The sequence below is a fragment of the Cygnus atratus genome, chromosome 1 (assembly GCF_013377495.2).
Source record: "Cygnus atratus isolate AKBS03 ecotype Queensland, Australia chromosome 1, CAtr_DNAZoo_HiC_assembly, whole genome shotgun sequence".
In the NCBI taxonomy this organism is placed as follows: Eukaryota; Metazoa; Chordata; class Aves; order Anseriformes; family Anatidae; genus Cygnus; species Cygnus atratus.
This window is the reverse complement of record NC_066362.1, coordinates 188,093,601-188,112,736: the sequence shown is the minus strand read 5'-3', so window position 1 is coordinate 188,112,736 and position 19,136 is coordinate 188,093,601. Positions and strand designations below refer to the sequence as shown.

The following is a 19,136-nucleotide window of genomic DNA, read 5'->3' as shown; positions in this document are numbered from 1 at the left end:
CCCTCCAAAGAGAAATGCAAAGGATTTTTCAACACTGACAAAATGTCATAATGGCTTATAAAACCAGACACCGGGCCAGCCATCAGTAACATTACAAATATAACACTCTAGTGAAAAGACCAGCACAAGTCTATGGTATGCAGTTAAACCTGGCCCCAGAGATCCCCCAGGTTTTAATCAATGGTATTAATTATAGTGATAAAACCACATGGTACGGCGTGGGACCTTGCAAAGCCCATCTAAAATCTGAAAGCACTTCTGGACTGACATATCCTGCACTTGGTTCAGGTGAAGAACACCGGTGACACAGCTTTGCTTCTTCCAGCTCTGGCACTAACTCAACACAGTCAACCCAAAGCATCTGCTTGATGCTTCCCTGAGAATCTAATTGTCACAGGGTCCAAGAAAATGACTTCGGTATTTACTAACTATATAGGAGTAAATAATTTAATATGTTGTTGCATGGACCGTAATCACTGGGACAATAAGGTACTATGAAAAGATAAGGAAAAAAAACAAGATTAAGACTCGATATCTATTTTGAACGTGAGCAGTCGGTAAAATACCTCAGTACAAGAGACCAAAGATGCTTTCAAAGAGAAAAGTAAATTCCATCCAAAAGGTGCAGAATGTTATGGAAGCTATATTATGCCAAGCACGTAAATATTCATGGCATTTTTCAAAATTTATTTTTCTGATTAAAAACGCCATCCAAGATTATTTTTTTCTATGCCTTCTACAAATGAACTCATCTTTCCTGACACACATTCAGATAGTTACCTAGGATGAAAAAGGGCACAACACACTAACATACAGGTCTTGAGTAATATCAAGTCAAAACACGTAGCACTTACCACATTATACAGACCAATGCACCATCGCTCAAATAAGATCTGCCCAGAAAATCCATTAACGAAAGCAAACCAAAGCTGAAACAAAGAAAGACAAGTTACAAGAAGCTTTAGATTACTACTGCAGTAAATGTTTCCATTTACAGTAGGCGAGGAAGATGTGGAACACAGACCACCATCTGGAGACAGCTGCTTGTCATGCTCTAAAAATAATCAGCAGCAGTGCCAGGCAGTTATTCCGAAGTTTTACATGTTAAACACTGCCAGAGTACTGCTTATTTAAAATAAAATACTCACATGTTGGAGCAACTTGATGTATTTGAATCATTACTAAAAAACAAGGCCCCAAATTATTTTAAGTCTTATTGCTGGTAAATTAAAATGCATGAAGCCAGAGCTAACCAAGTTTCCATCACAGCCAAATACCAGAATTTTCATGGTAACTGTTCTGATAGACACTGTGTTCGGCTTATGTCCTGTTTTACTTATAGTCCCAGAATTACGGATACTGATTTATCAGTTATATTGGTTATTTTTAGAATTTTCTTGTCTAAGTGATGTAACCATTATTTCACAAACATTGATTTAAGAATTAAACAATGGAAGACATTGCCTGAATACACTGGGGAGTCTCCATCCTTTCCCAAGTGTACAAAACCCAACTGGACAAGCCCTGAACAAGCTGGTTTGAATTCAGCACTGACCCTACTTCAGACAAGAGGTTGGACTGAGTGGCCACTGACTTTCCTTCCAACTGAGATGGCTCATGTAATGCAGAAATCCTTAACTGCTGTAAGAAGCACTGAGTAAGTCAACTCTCTTTCCAGAATTTCATTGGACCTACTTCCTTCATCCTCCATCTTTTATTTTGTTTAAGCAGCTTTTTGAGATAAGAACTGGTTTACTAGTTGGAACAAAGTTTCCTTCTCAGTCAGTGGGCACTGAAAGAGGCTTAGGAAAGAATAAGGGAAAGAATTAATTTCTTCCAGTGCATCTGAATCACTGCACTTAATATCTGCCAAAGGAGTACTGTGAATTTTTGCGACTACAGTCTCTTTCAAAGTCCACTTCTACATTTGGGCTCCATGGTGCACCAAGACACTTAATTTAAAATTCTAGTTCAACACGGTGTGGGGGAACACCCCCCTCTTCCCCACTTTTAACATATTTTGTCTTACATGTACTTTTTAATTTGACATAGCATTGGACACAGTAAGTACTGCTAAGAGTCAAATGATGCCCATGGCTATACCCTTTTCCACTGCCTGAGAGTCCATGGATGGATCTTCCCCAACACCATTCTATCAGTCATGTATAGCAGCACTCTCCTGCCAGCATCATTTGTTTTCTGACTCATTTGTAATTTGCACAATATTAGTGTCTGCCCCAGCAAAATACCTCAGGCAGCAATTAGTTAACTGTACAGCATTTGGTCTTTTCTCTGCTCTCACCTGAAAGAGGGCAAGACAAGATAAGACAACTGCATCAAGACCTGCAACTGTTTTCATGGATATGGTATCTAAGTAGACTGGGACTCTTCAGCATGGGACAGAAAAAAACTAGGGGAAGACTGAAATATTTACAAGATTGACAAGGATAATGAATAACTATTCAAATAGGCACTGCAGCAAGAAATTACACTAGCAGGTTACACAAAAAAAGAAAAGCTGAAATGTTTTCACACAACATGTGGTTAACAGATGGAACTACCTGCCAGATGATGCTGTGATGGTTTTTTTGTTGTTTTGTTTTTTTAAATCATGGAGGGAAAGCTAGAGAACAGATGAGTATGCCAGGAAACTACCACTGTTCACAGTAGATCAGACACCAGGTTAGTCGAACCTTTATTCTGACTCTCTTCAGCATTTCTTATATGTTATATCAACATGTTCATTTAAAATTAATCACTCTAATGCACTATCACTCTTCAGTGAAAGTCAGTAATGACTCATCTCAGCTTATTTGCTCTTATCGATGTGTCTTCCACCATAGGCCAGACTTAACTCCTACAATTCTACCCTCTCCCCTCAATTTTCAGCTGTTCTTTCTAGCAGGGAGTTCCTATTGCCTTCACCCTACCTCATTCTCAAGTTTGAACTTTTCTGTACCTGCTGCCCTTCTTGCAGCTTGTAGTTTCCAAGTGCCCTTGTGACCCTTAAGGGCCGGCAGGCCCATTCCATTTCCAGTTAGTTGAAATTCATCAACCTTGTATAAACTATAAAAAATGTAGCCATTTCCTAAAAAAACAAGTTCCTCTTTCATTCACGTTGTCAATCATGCATGACTTTAAATTAAATAAGGTTAAGCGTTCATGCCTCCGGTTTGGGCCAGAGAAAAGGGCAGAAGGAAACCATATTCTATACCTAAACTCTTTTCCATCAGTTCTACTTCCACCATCAGCACTTGCAGTGGTCGCAGTCTCCAAATCTCACTCTCCGAACCCCATTATCAGCCCCAAGTAGCATGCTGCCCAGTCTCACTCAGACCTGGAGAGTTTCAACCAACTGTATAGCTCAGCTCTTTAAATGAAAGCTATGAAAGATCTTGGGCACAAAGTGATGACATTAGGGTCCCAAAACGAAACCACAATTCATTTGGGGCACTACAGTAAGGAACTTAAGGGCAGCTTCTCCTGGGAAGAAAACGAGCTTCAAAGAGGCATACTCCCAGATATTTAGCAATTACGATCTAGGCATTTATCATCTCCAGGCTTCTTGCACTTAATTGCGACTCTAAGTGCACCAATCCCAAAAAACAAACAGCTCACAAATCAGAAGCCTGTCTGCCTAGCTGGCAGCCTTCGCCTGTGCTGTGCTTGGTTTTCTAGATCCCACTGCGCAAAACAAAACTTCAATGGTTTGGTGGCAAACATCGAGGCCTTTAATGACACCGGCTCAAGCTACTTCAGAAACCTGCCTGAAGCCACAGCCCCCCACAACTAGTCACCAGCAATAAACTTTCTTGATTTTCCATCAGGAGGGTAAAACAAAGCAGTCAGACTTTCTGTAGCTGACCCATGACTAGGAAAGAAGACCCAAATCAGGCAAAGCTAGTATCTTTGACTCACATTTCCCACAAAAATATTAGCAGTAATGAAGTGAATACACAATTACATCAAACACCCTCTCAACAATCCCATTCTTTCTAATCAACAAAGTAGCTACCCCACCAAACTGGGTGGTGCAGAAATCATTTAAGACCTTGCTAAAAACCCCTTGAGATCAATTCCATCACTACAGGAGAATAGTGAGATGGATGTGCCTGACTGCGATAAGTATTTAAGCATCACAGTCTTTAGCATTCTGAAGTCTCTTCTAATCTTGAGGGAATTGTCTAAAGAAATGCACTGCCCTTATTTCAAAGCTGCTATGATTTAGGTGGCTAAGAGCTAACTTAAATGTTGCACTGATTCAAAATCCGAACTTGAACTAGTTTTCCTTTTGGCGTGATTCACACAGGTGGAAATCAGAAAGGAGCACATTCCAAATGGTCCCACCAGTCAGCCTGCACCATGCTCTCAACACAGGGCAATAGCTGTTGTGGTTACGTTGCACTAAAATAAGTGATGCTCATCTTTTCCAGAGATTCACATTATGAAATGCCAATTGACAGAAAGAATGTCATGCGATTCCTTAATATCTTAATGTCAAGAACAACAAGTTATATACTCTGCATAAAATACACATTTATTTGGCATTTAACAGAAGCCATAAACTGTCATGCACATTTTCAGCAGCAGCTGTTTGTAAAGAGAGCATGGTATTCTTTAAGGTCAGCAAAGAAAAAAAAAAAACACTCCACCTCAATATTCCTGTTAACAAAATATACCAAATATATTTGAAGTTGCAAGAACCCATGCTTGACTCAGACTTGGTAAGCTGGTAGGAGGATTTGCCAAGTCTGCCTGGCTTGCCAAGCTCCAGGGGTTTGCAGAGCTCAACTCTCAACTACAGCACTGCTATGAACAAATGGACCCAAAGTCATTAAACTGCTTTTCTGGCTGGAAAAAAGAAACTTGTTCACTTGAACTATTACCTGACTGCCAAAAAGCTGGAAAAGCTTATTTGTAACTCAGCTACAAAATACATATTTTTCTCCCAAGGAACAAGAGGTCCAATTTAAATGTAAAGAAATTCAGACCTAAAGCTGAAAGCTGGGCTGATATATTACTGCACTTCATTATAGCTGATGTTGCAAAGATCTGAAACCAGTAGGTATTGTACACAAAGAAAGTGGAACATGTTGCAAACTGAAAAACAGCCCACATTTCCTGCCTTGAAGTGTGCCTGCATTCTTTAAATATGAACCCCCACTGCTGCAGCACTCTATGCCAGCTGTGATGTGGGCATTTTGCCACTAGAGAAGGAAAAAAAAAAAAAAAGTAGAAAAAAAATAAATCAGACTGCCACCTCCTTCCAGAGGTCAACAAAAGCCAACAGATGGTAATACTTGGTTAATATTGACTTGAGCTGCAGGCAAACTGAGGATCTTGAGGTAAAACAGTCTCGCACTGCCATTATTTTGAGCCACAAAGGCCATCCACCTGCTCTAGAGTGTATTTTGAGAAAAAAATCAAGCATTATTTTCAGAAAATATTCCCACTTGAGCAAGTTGGAAGGCAATTTTAATTGCATTATTGCTTCATGCATAATTACCACAACATTAATGCTTGAAATAGTAGGAACTAATTTATTTAACTGCTCTAAGGCACTGGGATAGAAAATCATCTATTCTAAACGTGTATATTTATGATGTCTTGATAATAGATAGCTTAACGAGTGCTAGAAATGTTTTCCCAATTCCGCTAAAGGGCACAGAAAGCTAATGTAGGCAGGGTATCAACAATTGCCACAGGCACCAATTATAGCTGGACTGGATGCCTTTACTATTCAGAAATGAGTTAAGATTTTCAAAATATCCTCCCGTAGCACACACACACATTTTGTGTGTTCTTACCAAATAGGCTCATTTACAGTTTGCCTAATAAAGGTTTGTGCATCTCCTGTGCAGTTCATTAATAATGTATCCTGATTAAAAACCTCTCATTACAGATGTCTCTCTCAATGCAAGGCTCTTATTCCTGCTCAAATGCACATGGCCTTAAAATAATCCCTTCATTAGAGAAGGTACAGCACCAATTTCATAATATAGGTAGAGAGCCTTATTAATAAGATTTGACAGAGTAGGCATGTCTGCCCGAGACTTGGTCTGCCAAGGAATATTTCCCCCCATTAACTGTATGTGGAAAAACAGACCTATATTTTTCAACTGAAAAGCATTTTCTCTGGGCCTGTGCAGCCCAAACAAGTGCACCTTTACCTTGAAAATCATCTCCCATCTTCCCTGCCAATGTTAACAATTATTTTAAAAGTTGCATGCTGCTCATTAAAATGCTGTCATTAAAAAAAGAAAAAAATGACAGAAAAAAAGTTAGGCATTTACTGAAAAGCTTGGTCAGATAAACTGATATCAAAGCAACCAATACAACAGAGATTTCCTGATTTTAAACACTAATTTATTAAATAAGCCTGAACAGCTGTTATTTCTTCTACTGCTGACTACAAATACTTTTTTTTTTTTTTTTTTACTTTAGCATAATAAAGAGCACAGTTTTTTGAGCTTGATCTTTCCCTGCTCGTCCAAGAAGCATATGCAGAGAATTTGTTTTTCTTCCTCATATATGTTGGTTCCATGTTTCACTTTACCGACTGACCAAGTGTCAGTCCTCCCTCAAAAAGCACGCCTAACATTCAGCAGGAGAGGTGAGCACAGGGCAGAACAGAAGGCAGAGGTGCATGAAAAGCATCTTCCAGCTGCTCAGAGTAATTCTTCAGATTTGAAGATTAAATAAAAATTAGCAAACCTCTCCAGGTATTTCTTCTCAATGGTCACCATTAGGTAACAGTCTTGTTTCTTGCTTCAAGAAACACGTTAGCAGATGACTACACAGTACCTACCAGAGGAACGAGACATTAAGACATGAGAAGATTGGCTCTTCCAGCAATGTTTGGCCCTGATATATGGATTACTATGGTTAAAAAACAGCTAAACATAGCAGACCATGCAAACCTCCATTTTGTCACAGTGAGGTGGGTTTTTCATTGCGTTTTGTGTGTTGTGTGTGTTCCTTAAGTTATGTGGACATGTAATCACTATGCCAAATTAGGCATTTAATATTCACATCACTGGCTAAATGAAGAGGCAGCCCATTACAGCTATCAGCTAGATTTTGTTCTAATCTTTTTTTTTTTTTTTTTTTAGCCTGACGGAACGGAGTATAGAGAGGGCAGGATATTTTCCCACCTCTTAGCATGAAGTTTTCTAGGGATTTCACATTTTTCCAGCACTAATTACTGCTGAGGCAAACCTAGGATAACGCAATTAGAAATGGCCTGTGGTATCAAAGGTTTGCTGTACTTGCCATAAGATGTGGTTAAATGTAGCAGCTCCTCATAACATTTCACTTTTACAAATAGAGCTGTCTCTATTCTGAATGTATTTTTCACATACAGACGTGACATCCTAGAGGTGACAGGACTCCCACGTTGACTTTTTAACAATCAGATGAGAAAACAATGCTGCCCAGGCCAGTTCAGTCGAGCCCCATCAGTGCCTGAGCACTCCTGCATGGACAAGGAGGTTGAAGCCACAGTCAGAGCAAGACCCTCAAGACCGATGACGCTGGGAAGCCACTCATTATTATTCCACAAAGCCAGTCCTGTGCCCTTCTCCTGCCTGACTATAGCAGCTGAAAAGGAAAAAAGGGAGCAGTGGCTCGCTGCATCCTGCTCTCGTCTCTGCTGGGGGCTTGGCAGCTCAGTCAGCAAGCTGGAAACATCACAGCAGGCCACGGTCTGCTGCCGAGTGATGGGAGCTCATGCTGTGGTCTCCCAGTACCATCGTCCTCCTTCACAGGATAAGCACTACTCATAACACTCCTTTCTGAATAAAAACAGCAGCCATAAGGAAAGGTTTGCTAACACGAAGATCACAGAATCACAGAATTGTAGGGGTTGGAAGGGACCTCAAGAGATCATCGGGTCCAACCCCCCTGCCAAAGCACATTCCTTAGAACAGGCTGCCCAGGTAGGCGTCCAGACAGGCCTTGAATATCTCCAGAGAAGGAGACTCCACAACCTCCCTGGGCAGCCTGTTCCAGTGCTCCGTCACCCTCACCGTGAAGAAGTTCTTTCGCATGTTGGTGCGGAACTTCCTGCGCTCTATCTTGTGGCCGTTGCCCCTTGTCCTGTCCCCACAAACCACTGAAAAGAGGTTGGCCAAATCCCTCTGTCTCCCACTCTTAAGACATTTGTAAACATTGATAACATCCCCTCTCAGTCTTCTCAAGGCTGAACAGACCCAGGTCTCTCAGCCTTTCCTCAGAGGGAAGATGCTCCAGGCCCCGTATCATCTTCGTGGCCCTCCGCTGGATTCTTTCCAGGAGATCCCTGTCTTTTTTGTACCAGGATACACCTTGCACACAGCAGCAGCAACTGCAGTCAGAGCCAATTCACTAATGTAAGATTCTCTCTTTTTTCTCCCACCTCCTGGATTTGCCTAATCAACTTCTTTAACTACCCTTGACTCCTCACACATCACCGTGGAACCGAGAAGTACAAGATCACTATTAATAGCTTGGCACGTATTAATGAAAATTTCCTGTATCTCCTCAGCATGTAATCACTCCAGACTGGTCCTGATACAACTTTCGCAGCTGTGTAATTGACCCACATCTCGCATAAAAAGATAAGGACGTGCTATTACATGGTTTTAAATGACCCGCTGGCTTTTCTGAAGCTAAGTGGGATCTTTAACCAACGATAAAGCAATAGAAGTGCTTTCTGTTTCCTACTCTTAATTTGTTTTCTAGTGCTGAAATAAATGGATGATAAATACAAGTTTAACTATTTGTAGTGATAGTTGAAGAAACAACAATGGCTTCATGCAACTTACACACCTGAAGTTTTGCTAAGCACTTCAAATACAGTAACAAAAATCACGTCAGAGAGCAAGAAAAGCAGTGTTTCAAACAGAAAAGCAGGGAACTGTACCTAGTGAAGGCAATGAAAAGGAAGGAAAAGACAGTAACTGCTATAGAGAAGATAAGCAGGCCAGCAACTCTTGTACTCAAAGTACAAACAGAAGGAATGTCAACAAGCACACCGCTCCGTGAGTGAAGCCTGATAATGCCACACGTCAAAAGTGAGGCTAAAAACACCAACGTTCTTCACCCCTGGGCTGTGCACGAGAGGCTCGCTGCAGCCTGAACAAAGCAAATCTTCCCAGAGCTGTACACAACAAAACATTTCAGGACATCCCATACAGCAACAAGAACATCCAAAGACCAGAAGCTTGAACACGACTGTGGCTCCAGAAATCTCAAAAAAAAAAAAAAAAAAAAGAAAAAAAATGTGTTTGAGAAGGGAAAAGAGGACATGTCAAAAAATAATAATAATGAAAAAACCATCTAAATATGCACATCAGGACACAATACCCAGGTGGAGCTGTATCTCAGGCACTGGTGGAATGGTCCTTACTCCATTCAGGCTGGAGCTGGCCTTCACCTAGCACACATTTTCCCTCTCACACACACGCATATATATATATATACAAGCCCTGAGGTGACTAACGAGCAACCTGTTCTTCTGAACTCGCAGTATCCATTTCTCACATCCAGTTAACTCAACAAAACAAGCCAGAGCAATTGCTCACTCGTGTAGTAGCTCTGATGGCACTGCAAGAGCACAGGGACATGCAATAAGGACAGCTTTGAATCTGGGAGCACTAACTGCTTAGGTTAGCCAGAGGTTAGCAGGATGTTAAAGTCGAGAAAGAACTGCACAGAATACTGTAATTAAGAAAATGGTACTACTTAATCCTAGGTCCAGATGACAGGCATTGTAAACAATGGACAATTTACTGATAACTGATGCTTTTACTGCAGTAGGGTGTTTGTGCAACAACACTATCAATACAGTACCTCAAGATTGTGAAGACAGCACCAATACCATACCAAATCCAGTAACAGTAATGACCTGAGCAAAACAAAAGAATATACTAAGACTGATGATTTTAATTTCTCCTCTTATGTGCTTTCTTCTCTTTGCTGAGTTCTATGAGACCGTTTAGAGTCTCATATTCTGTCTTGCAAAAGTCTGTTTTATGGTCTTATATTGTTCTTGTATTCCTGTGTCCTGTCTAGCAAGATTCTGGAACAGATGATGGATTTAGTTCCCTGTTACTGGGTAAGTTTGCCTCTTCCTGTAGGATCGGGGAGTTGGCAGTTTCCTTTCAGCCTACGCGTACCTTAACAAAGCTCAGAATTTCCCAATGCACGTACAAGTACATTCACTTACATCTGCATATAGTGCAAAGGACACTAGGCCAAAAAGTGATAGGGAGATCAATATTCATTTCATGCAACAATACCATTGTCTACTCTTCTGTCTTCGATATGAACCGAGGCAATGACTTACAGTAACCAAAATGATTTTAAGATTTCCAAGGACCAAATGCATTTCCAGTACTCCTTCAATCAAGTGACTGAATAAAGCTGATGGTGACTGAGACCTTAACTGTCACTCTTCAGCTCCCATTTTACAGGACACTTCACTTCAATCCCTTCCCTTCTTCCTTTTATTTGCAGAAGTCCCTTACGTTACACTTATAAATGCAGGTTCACAGATCTTTCTTTTCTTGTCATCACAAAGGAATCTTTCTGCAGAGCTGCTGAATTAAGTGTATAGGAGCTATTCTGTAGCAAGGTCATTTTAGGTCTGGAACCACAGGCCCCTCAGGATTCGCTATTACAGCTACATGAACCGCCAATTTCCCCTTGCAAGTCTACACTTCCCCCCTTTCTCCCTATGAAATAAAATTCAGGCTCTGTAAGCCCTCAAATTAAGCTGCTTTTTCCAAGACATTTATATAAAGTCTTCTGACAGCTTAGAACCCAAGGAAAACAGAAAAATTAGCAACAGAAAAGCCAGAGCACTACACAAACTGCAGCTCATCTTCTGTCATACTGACAACAGCAAACTTGTGCAGGGGTAATCCCGTGAGCAGCCCATGTTTTTCATTACCTACAGCTCTACTAACATTGTCGCACAGAGACTACCTTCTAACCCCAAACTGCGAGGACACCCTAGTCTGAAAAGCTCCCCAGTACCTATCATCTCACATTTATGCTATTTTTATTAATACAACCATTTTCTTAGTCAGTATGACAACCTAAAATAGATAGGATTTACCATTTTATTTTCGAACATGCTACCTCTTCCCTAAAGTCTCCAAGACCCAGTAACAAAAGGCACCTCTGCTACTCTCCTTGCCACATCTCTCATGTCAAAAAATATATGCAACATTGGTAAATTAAGACTAAATTTACTTCTTTACGTGCTGGCTAAGGCTAAAAGCCTTAGATCCTACATGTATATTTTGCCAAAATAAGCAGCACATGAAACGCGCAATCATTTCACGGGCAAATTACTTATTGATGTACTTCTCACTATACAGAAATAATGTTTGAACTTGTTTTCAAAAGTGGTTACATTTCTCTCACTGCTACACATACGAACTGTGCTTTTAAATCGTGTGCTATATCTTCTGATAGAACTGCATACAAAGAAAATGAAAGAAGCTAAAACCAAGATCTTAGGTGATTAAAACCTAGAAGTTCATACACAGGAGAAATGCATTCACGTGTTTCTGGAGCCCGGTCCAAATCTAAAAGATTTCAGTATGTGGCTTTGGGACAGCATGGTATGCTACGATCCAATATGCCAAGCAACCAGCAGAGAGCTTCTCTTTTTGAACAACTCTCCAAAAAATAGACTTTATGGCAGACTGGCAATGTTTGCTACAAACCGACCATTAGTTTCAGAGTGTTTTAGTTTGCTCTGGTTAAAAACTTATTTACAAACTTACATACCACCATCTGCCTGCTGGGAAAAGATTTCACCACAAATAACCACCAGCAAACTGCCTCTGAACGTGGGTCAGGATGTCCGCTGATTTTTTGTGTACCTTTTAACCAAGTTCCACAAAAACACACTGAGACGGAGTGGTTACGCTCAAAGAAAATCTGAGATGGCACCTAGCAGGACACAGGAATAAGGTCTACCAATGATGGCATTGCCTAAGCTCAAACCTAAGTAGTAACTCTGAGAATGAAAATGCATTTGCCACTTTTTAAGCAATACAAAAAAAAGTTATAAAGAAAAAGAAATCACAGACAAGCTTTCTTGAAAATTTGGCAGATACATATAAACTGTGAATATACTATTACCCCAAAGATAGGACAAAAACAATTCACATCCTGAGTGGCATTGCTACAATCAACTGTAGAGGACAGGAATATTGCTGGCTTTTAATGCAGCAGACAAGAGGCAGCAGGGAAAGAGGTACAGAAAGCATCCATACTGTGATTCATTAACCTGCACAGAACAGCACAATTCCATCTGCTGTGCAAGTACCTTCCAGTCCTCCAACTCCACTTGGACTTCAGAACTAGACTCTTATGAAACACACCTCAGGAGTGCAAGTGGCGATACATGCTGCCCAGTTGCAAGCCAAATGAATTATAAGCAGATGAGATGCATATTTACTCCCTCTTAATGAATTCATGAAACAATGGGCTCTTCAGAGGATAGCAGAGGCTCCAAACATCATTCTTCTCTAAGAAAATTTGAAAATGTAAGTAGATCGTAGTTATTGTTTTCTTCCTAACACATTCACCCCTCATTTCTAGACAGGAACAGCATACATCTTTGCACATTGTGTAAATTGAAGGTAACCAGCCATTAATATGTAAGGAAATAAGAGGAGTAGTCAGCTGTGTGGGGATTCATCTGCATTATCATTCCTTTTCTCCTGAGAAGCATGGAGCAGACCTCACTAAGATCTTGTTTATAAGAGAAAGTGCTTGGCTCCCTGAATGAGCACCTCAATTATCACAGAAACATAGCATGGCTCAGGTTGGAAGGGACCTTAAGGATCATCTGGTTCCAACCCCTCCTTCCATGGGCAAGGATGCAGCCTTCAGAGAGAAGAGCTACAGGTCCTAACTCTGCACATCAGGACAGTCAAACCCGCTCAGGCCAATGGGTCATCCAACCTAGCTACCTATCTTTATCAGTAAGTGCATGTCAATTCCTAGGGAAGAGTACAAATTAGGTAGTTTCCAGGTACTCACCCAGAATTTGCAAATATCCAGCTCTGTGCATGTCTCAGCTCTCCTGCACCTTGCCTGTCTAGTAACCTACAACAGCTCTACTTCTTGGTGCTTTTCCTGTTTCCTCTTAAGCCCTTATAAACATCACGCAATGCAACATCCTTTCACAAGCAGTTTTAAGTAAGGTCAAAACACCAAAGTTCAAGTCAGCCTTTACATGAGGTGGAAAGCTAATGCAGCAGTTGACAACCTTTAGAGTTGAAGCTTGGTTAATTTTTTAGGACCTATATGACTAGCAAGGAGAAGGAACATTATGAACAAGATCCCAATGAGTCGGTCAGGTTGAAGAAATGCCTCTCCTCAAATTGCAACAGCTCTGCCAGCTGGTTAATACGCAATACTGAACACCTTGCTCACAGAAGATTTTTACTGGTTCTATCTGGAAGGCAGGGCAGAGTGACACCCCAGATCCCCCACAAATGTTTTCGGGCAAGGATGGAAAAAGATACTTTTTCTAAAGAATGCATGAGATAAGAGAGAAAGCCTTTTACTCTAGGCATCAGAAAGATTTCTCCCATGGCAAAAGCATTTAAGCTACGAAAATGCTTTTCACTGCACATGGCCCACAGCTAGTCTGAAATTTGCTACCCTCATCCCATGCAACCCTTCAAGCTATCTTGGCAGGCTTTGTACCCTGAAATATCCTTACATCTTGCCTTATATCCATGACACAGGCTGTCACTAATGCTATAAACACTGACTTAATTCTTTGTGGCACTTCCAAGTTCAAACAACAAACCAACAAAACCATACCTCGTCTTCTCAGACCAAGCACAAAGGCCCACAGGACAGTCAGCTTGCTGCTCCTTGGGGTGCTAACAGCAGGACAGACACAGCCAGCCCGCATCTATAAGCCTGACGGTCAGTTCTCTGCAAGGACTGAAAACACAGCATATTTATTGGTCCTCCAAAAGACACTGGAGACCCATCTGGCATTAAACAAAGGAAACACTTCTTTTACTGCATGTGCCTCTCCTGGCCTCCAATCGCACAGGAGCACTTTCTTGGGAAGAATCATTTCAGCTCCAAATCGGATATCACAACAGACACTGATTTAATGTTTCATTTTAGAGCATGTCTTCCATCCTGTGGCACAACAATCAACCAAGTTAATTTAAAATGCAGGTTTTAAGTCTGCAGAACAAGCTATCTGGACTACCATTCCAGTTTAAATCAGGCTTAGAGTGCTCACAGAACATTTGGAACCAATTTAAGGGGATTTACAATCGCAACACAGTTAAACCACTGTAACTTCCTTGTGCAGGCGAGCTCGTATGGCAGGCAAGCGAACATTTGTTTATAGTTTGGATGATTGCATGAGGAGAGAGAGGATGTCAGAAATAGCCTTTGCTTCACTGCTTGGGGATTTCACCACTGAAGGTTGAGAGGTGGGGAAAAAGCTTATTATTTCACTTGTACTACTCAAACACTAGAAGAAACCTTAAACCACTTTACACTGGGATCTGTCTCAGCTGCTCAATTCTAACAGCAGAGAATTTATCACCACGTACTGCCATGTCCAACTACTACTATGGAATTATGTCCAGAATTTATATGTAGGCTCTTCTACCCTTAGTAACCCAGGATTTTTTTCAGGTGAATTATTTAATAAGTGAATGCATTTTAACCCTAAGCTTTTCTTTTAGTCTTTCTTAATATATACTAATCCCCAGAAACTCTATACAATCCATTTTTCACTGCCACAGTGCTGGCTCTTCAGATAAATTGAAGATAGCAAGTGGTTACTTGCATCAGTCACCTTGCCATTCCAAGGTTTTTTTTTCCACTGTCACTGCTGAAAATAACACAGAGGAAAAGCCCCACCCTCCGAACTGCCCACATGTGATACAGCCAATTCCTGGGCTGCACAAGCCTGTAAGTCCATTGCAAGGGGCTGGTGTTCAAAGGTTTGATCCTTGGCACCTTCAATCATCCCCAAAGAGCTGTTCTCTACCCTCTTTGTGTTGTTAGTATCAGGTTCTATCACGAACACGTGTTCCTTTTGCTGAGATACTACAATGTCCTATTTGAAGACTACTGAATATTTTCTTCTTGAAGCAAAGAGGATTTGACAAGTTAGGAAACATTTTCTAAAATAAAAGCTACAGCAGCTGGATTTTAATCATCTCAATTACCCTACAATCAGCTTGCCCTCTTTGGGATCAAAATATTTTTCATGCTGCTGAAACAGAGCACAAGTTATTTCAACCTTCAGCTAAAACCACCACCCTGCCCCTGGAACTACAGTGCAACCATTTTACTTGTTTCCAGACTTCAAGGTTGGATACCAAGAAACAGACCACACAGGAGAAAGCAGCTCACTATACTCTATAGAGGCTTTTACCTTCTGCCCAGCATCAAAGATGCAATGAGTATTGACAACGAGAGATTTTAAAAAGTGAGGAGTTGCCAAGGCTACTGTTGGGTTATTTTTCATTAAAAATAGGGTGCTTCTCTGAAGAAATAGTTCCCAGTGCTTGAGCATTGGGAACTTTGAGTTTCCCATGATCAAAAGATGATGAAGAAGAAAAAAAGCACCTGGGGCAAGGCAAACAAAGAACATGCAAGTTCTACGGCAAGTTCACAATATCATGTATGTCTGGGTATTATTCAACTCTAAAATCAACTTTTATCCATTCCTGGGGGAAAAAATTGCAGGTTAAGCCATAATTAAAACAAAGTGTTCTCAAAACTGCTGTATTAATTTCCTCCAAAAATTAACAGATGAGGAAAAAGAACATTCATAGTTACAGGCTTTAATTGCACTCAACATCAGTGTTGAGGTCTCTCACATACGGTATAACGCACAGCTCATGGAAGAGTTGGTTTGCTTGATATGGAAATTCTGAAACCTTCCAAGGTTATTTCTAATCCACCACAATGAATCTAGTGCTGTGTTGAGAGAAGAGTAGCCAGCAACTTCAGTGTTTTTATAAAGATGAACAACACATCTTGAAGCAAATCCTGAGCTGCAAAATAATTTATACCATGTTAAAAACAAGCAAAAAAAAAACACCACCATATCACCATAAGTATTTCACAACAGCATAGTGCTATCTATTTCTCATGGCTGAAAGTGTTCCTACCTGCCAGTAGCCATTGCAGAGGTATTTCTTTTTTAGCTTGCTCTGCATGAACAATGCTCTGCATGGCAATCAGCTCACCAAAATTACAGATATTACAGGCAAATTGTTAAATCCCAGTGTTAGAAAGCCACAGAAGACATCTGTGTAAAAGCAGAGCAGGTAGCTCATCTTTTCACTTTTTATAATTCCTCTCACACTTCCAACTGAGCAAAGGCTTAGTTACTTACATTTCTGGAATTCTTAAAACAACCAGTTAACCATAAATAACTTAGCTGCTGGTAGTTGAAGACAAAACCTAACCTTGTTCAAAAAGGCCTTCTATAAAAGAAGTGAATTGGATTATTTCCTTGTGATTGAGACTTATTTAATTTTTAAATTAAGCTCCTAAAGAGTTACTAACATCAATTCTTTCCCATCATCATAAATATACAAAAGACAGGGAACTGACCACCACCAAAGGATCTTCAACTCTGATAAGGTGCATTATTCCCATGCTGGCATCCTTATTGTATACAATGTCACCTGAGACAGAGGAACCAGCAAAGAGAAGGCACTTTCTCCTTACAAAACTAAAAGCAGAACACAGACTTCAAACCCGTACCTGGTGAGAACTTCAAGAAGTCAAAAGACAAGTGAAAAGTAGGAGGGGACAGGAGGGAAAGGTTAACACACTTGAAAAGTGAAGGCCTTGCAGTCAACACTGGTTGCCCAAGAGTGCACACAGACTTTTTGATAAACCTGACTTATAAGCCTCCTGCAAAAAGTTCTGTAGTTTAATAATTTAGCCGATGGGTGATGCTTTATGAACGGCATGCATCAGAAGTTATCGCCAGAAAACTGGATAGAAGCCCAGATGTCTGTTTAAGACCGCTTTTATTCCCTGCATTTTCAAAACATTGCATGGGGCTTTAGCTGCATGACTCAAATGAACTTAATGAGAGTCATGCAGCTCAGCCTGCGTATGCTGCTTTGAAAATAAAGAGGTACTGCTCTGGGTTCTCATTTTGTGAAGCTCTCCCTGGAGTGATTTAAAGCTGCTTTTTCCTCCCAATCTTGTCTGTAAAGGTCTTGTGCACTTCCGATCACTGGCTCTGACAGATAATAGCTGAGAACTCCGGACACCTCATTTTTCAGTCTTGTTCATTATACATTCAAAGACAGTTCTCATGGCTCGTGTGGCACCACAGAGCCAAACAGTAAACAGCCAGTCAATTAAATTCAGCCAGTTGTGGACATGTACTCCATCTGACAGACCTCGCAGGAAGTTACTGCAACCCAGAACGCTGCTGTGAGCACCGAGCAGGGTTATAACTGACTCCCAACATGTGCCATTTATTATGATTGATTACTACTTACCATAACCCATTTTAATAGGCACACATGATCAAACTTAATATAGGTTATTCAGGTTCAAATAAAACTGTGTATGTATAGTGTGTTACACATCATGCAAATCTCCACTGGAAAGCCATACAGTAAGTCATAATTTAAGGAAAAAGAGAACCATACATGGTATGTATCAGATTACTGATTTATCAATTATTTAAAATTCATTTTGCTATATTTGTTGATAAGCTAACAGAATAATTTAGCTGTATTCTCACCCGTATTTTAGAAAGTTTAAAAAGATTTCCTCATTTTCTTTAAGCAGGAGTGCACATTTTTCCCTTTCTAAGCCTATGAACTGCCTGTTTAAACAACTGCTCCTACAATCAGCCAGCAGTTACCAAATCTGCATTCAGGTCCAAACGGACAAAGCCTGAGAAAGAGAACCTGAACTCTGCAGTGGTGTTACAGCAGGAGAATACAGGAGAATACAAAGATGCTCACTTTTCCATTTTCAGTGCTTTTTAATGACACGGGGCACCATGCAATGCCATAACTCCTATAAACAACTGTTGTGAGAAAGAGGAAGCTACATGAACAAGATGATTTCAGGGAAGACATATCTGTACCAGAAAGCACATAACATGAAAAAGAGATCACCTGTGGTAGGCCAGTAAGAATAACTTCAGAGAAAGTCAACTACAGCACAAGAACATCTTTCCTTCATATCGTAAAGATGGAAACAAACCGTGTACATCAACACTACTGATGCATAAGCTCCAGTTCTGAACAGTGCTCATAACCTTTACACAACAAGCCAGGACCTCCTGGAAAACACCCTCCTGATGCTGACCAGGAGTGAAGTGATAGACACCACCACAAATGAGATGATGCGCATGCATTTCCATAGGGTTTAGCCGGGACAATGGTCTCTTCTCAAGTTTCCTGCACCTCATAAGACCCCTGGGCCCTAAAGAGGCTCATTCTAACTGAAAATAAACACACAACACATCCTGTGTCACCCTGGTGACAGCCTGTCTTCCTCGAGGCATTCCCCAGCAGCAGTTTTGCACAGTATTGGTTAAATGCTTTGTGCACTGCAGCACGTTACAGAAAAAGATCATTTATTCAGGTGCACTAGGTTTTTATACTCTTTGCTATAGAGGTTGTTTACAGGTAATCATTTGAAAAATATGACCTGAAAAAGTGAAAGAGCAATACCAGAAGTGAAAAGGCTTAGTAATTTCTGACAAATTACTGACAAAATTCAACCCTAACACTTAAAGCTGCACATCACTGCCAGCTGTATCCCAACAATGACAAAAAACCTGAAACCTTGTTGAATTCCACAGGCAAACATCTATCTGAAAAGCATCCCTGCCTTCCAAGAATATGCTGTTAACCCTGTGTGAATGCTGGGTCACATCCACAGAAGCTCATCTCCCAGACATCAGAGCAAACACGCTTTGATAACACACAGAGACGTGTCTAGCGAGCTGAGTACATCGGGGAGCAAAGCAGGCACCATTCAGGATTCCTTTAGGGAACCAGAGCACACATCAGGAGGTCACCGTGCATTCCTAATTGCCATGACCAGAGCAAGACCGTGGGGAATTTGCCCAGGTAAAAGTGCAAAGGCTG

The 19,136-nt window shown here is 40.8% G+C and overlaps 1 protein-coding gene across 1 annotated transcript in view; it reads right to left on the bottom strand.

The window, feature by feature from the left end:
• ATP8A2 (ATPase phospholipid transporting 8A2) overlaps positions 1–19,136 on the bottom strand; it is a 290,456-nt gene that overhangs the window by 107,088 nt on the left and 164,232 nt on the right. Inside the window, exon 27 of the mRNA XM_035542481.2 lies at positions 855–929. Coding sequence (XP_035398374.1) covers positions 855–929 — 75 coding nt within the window. The remainder of the gene's footprint in view (positions 1–854; positions 930–19,136) is intronic.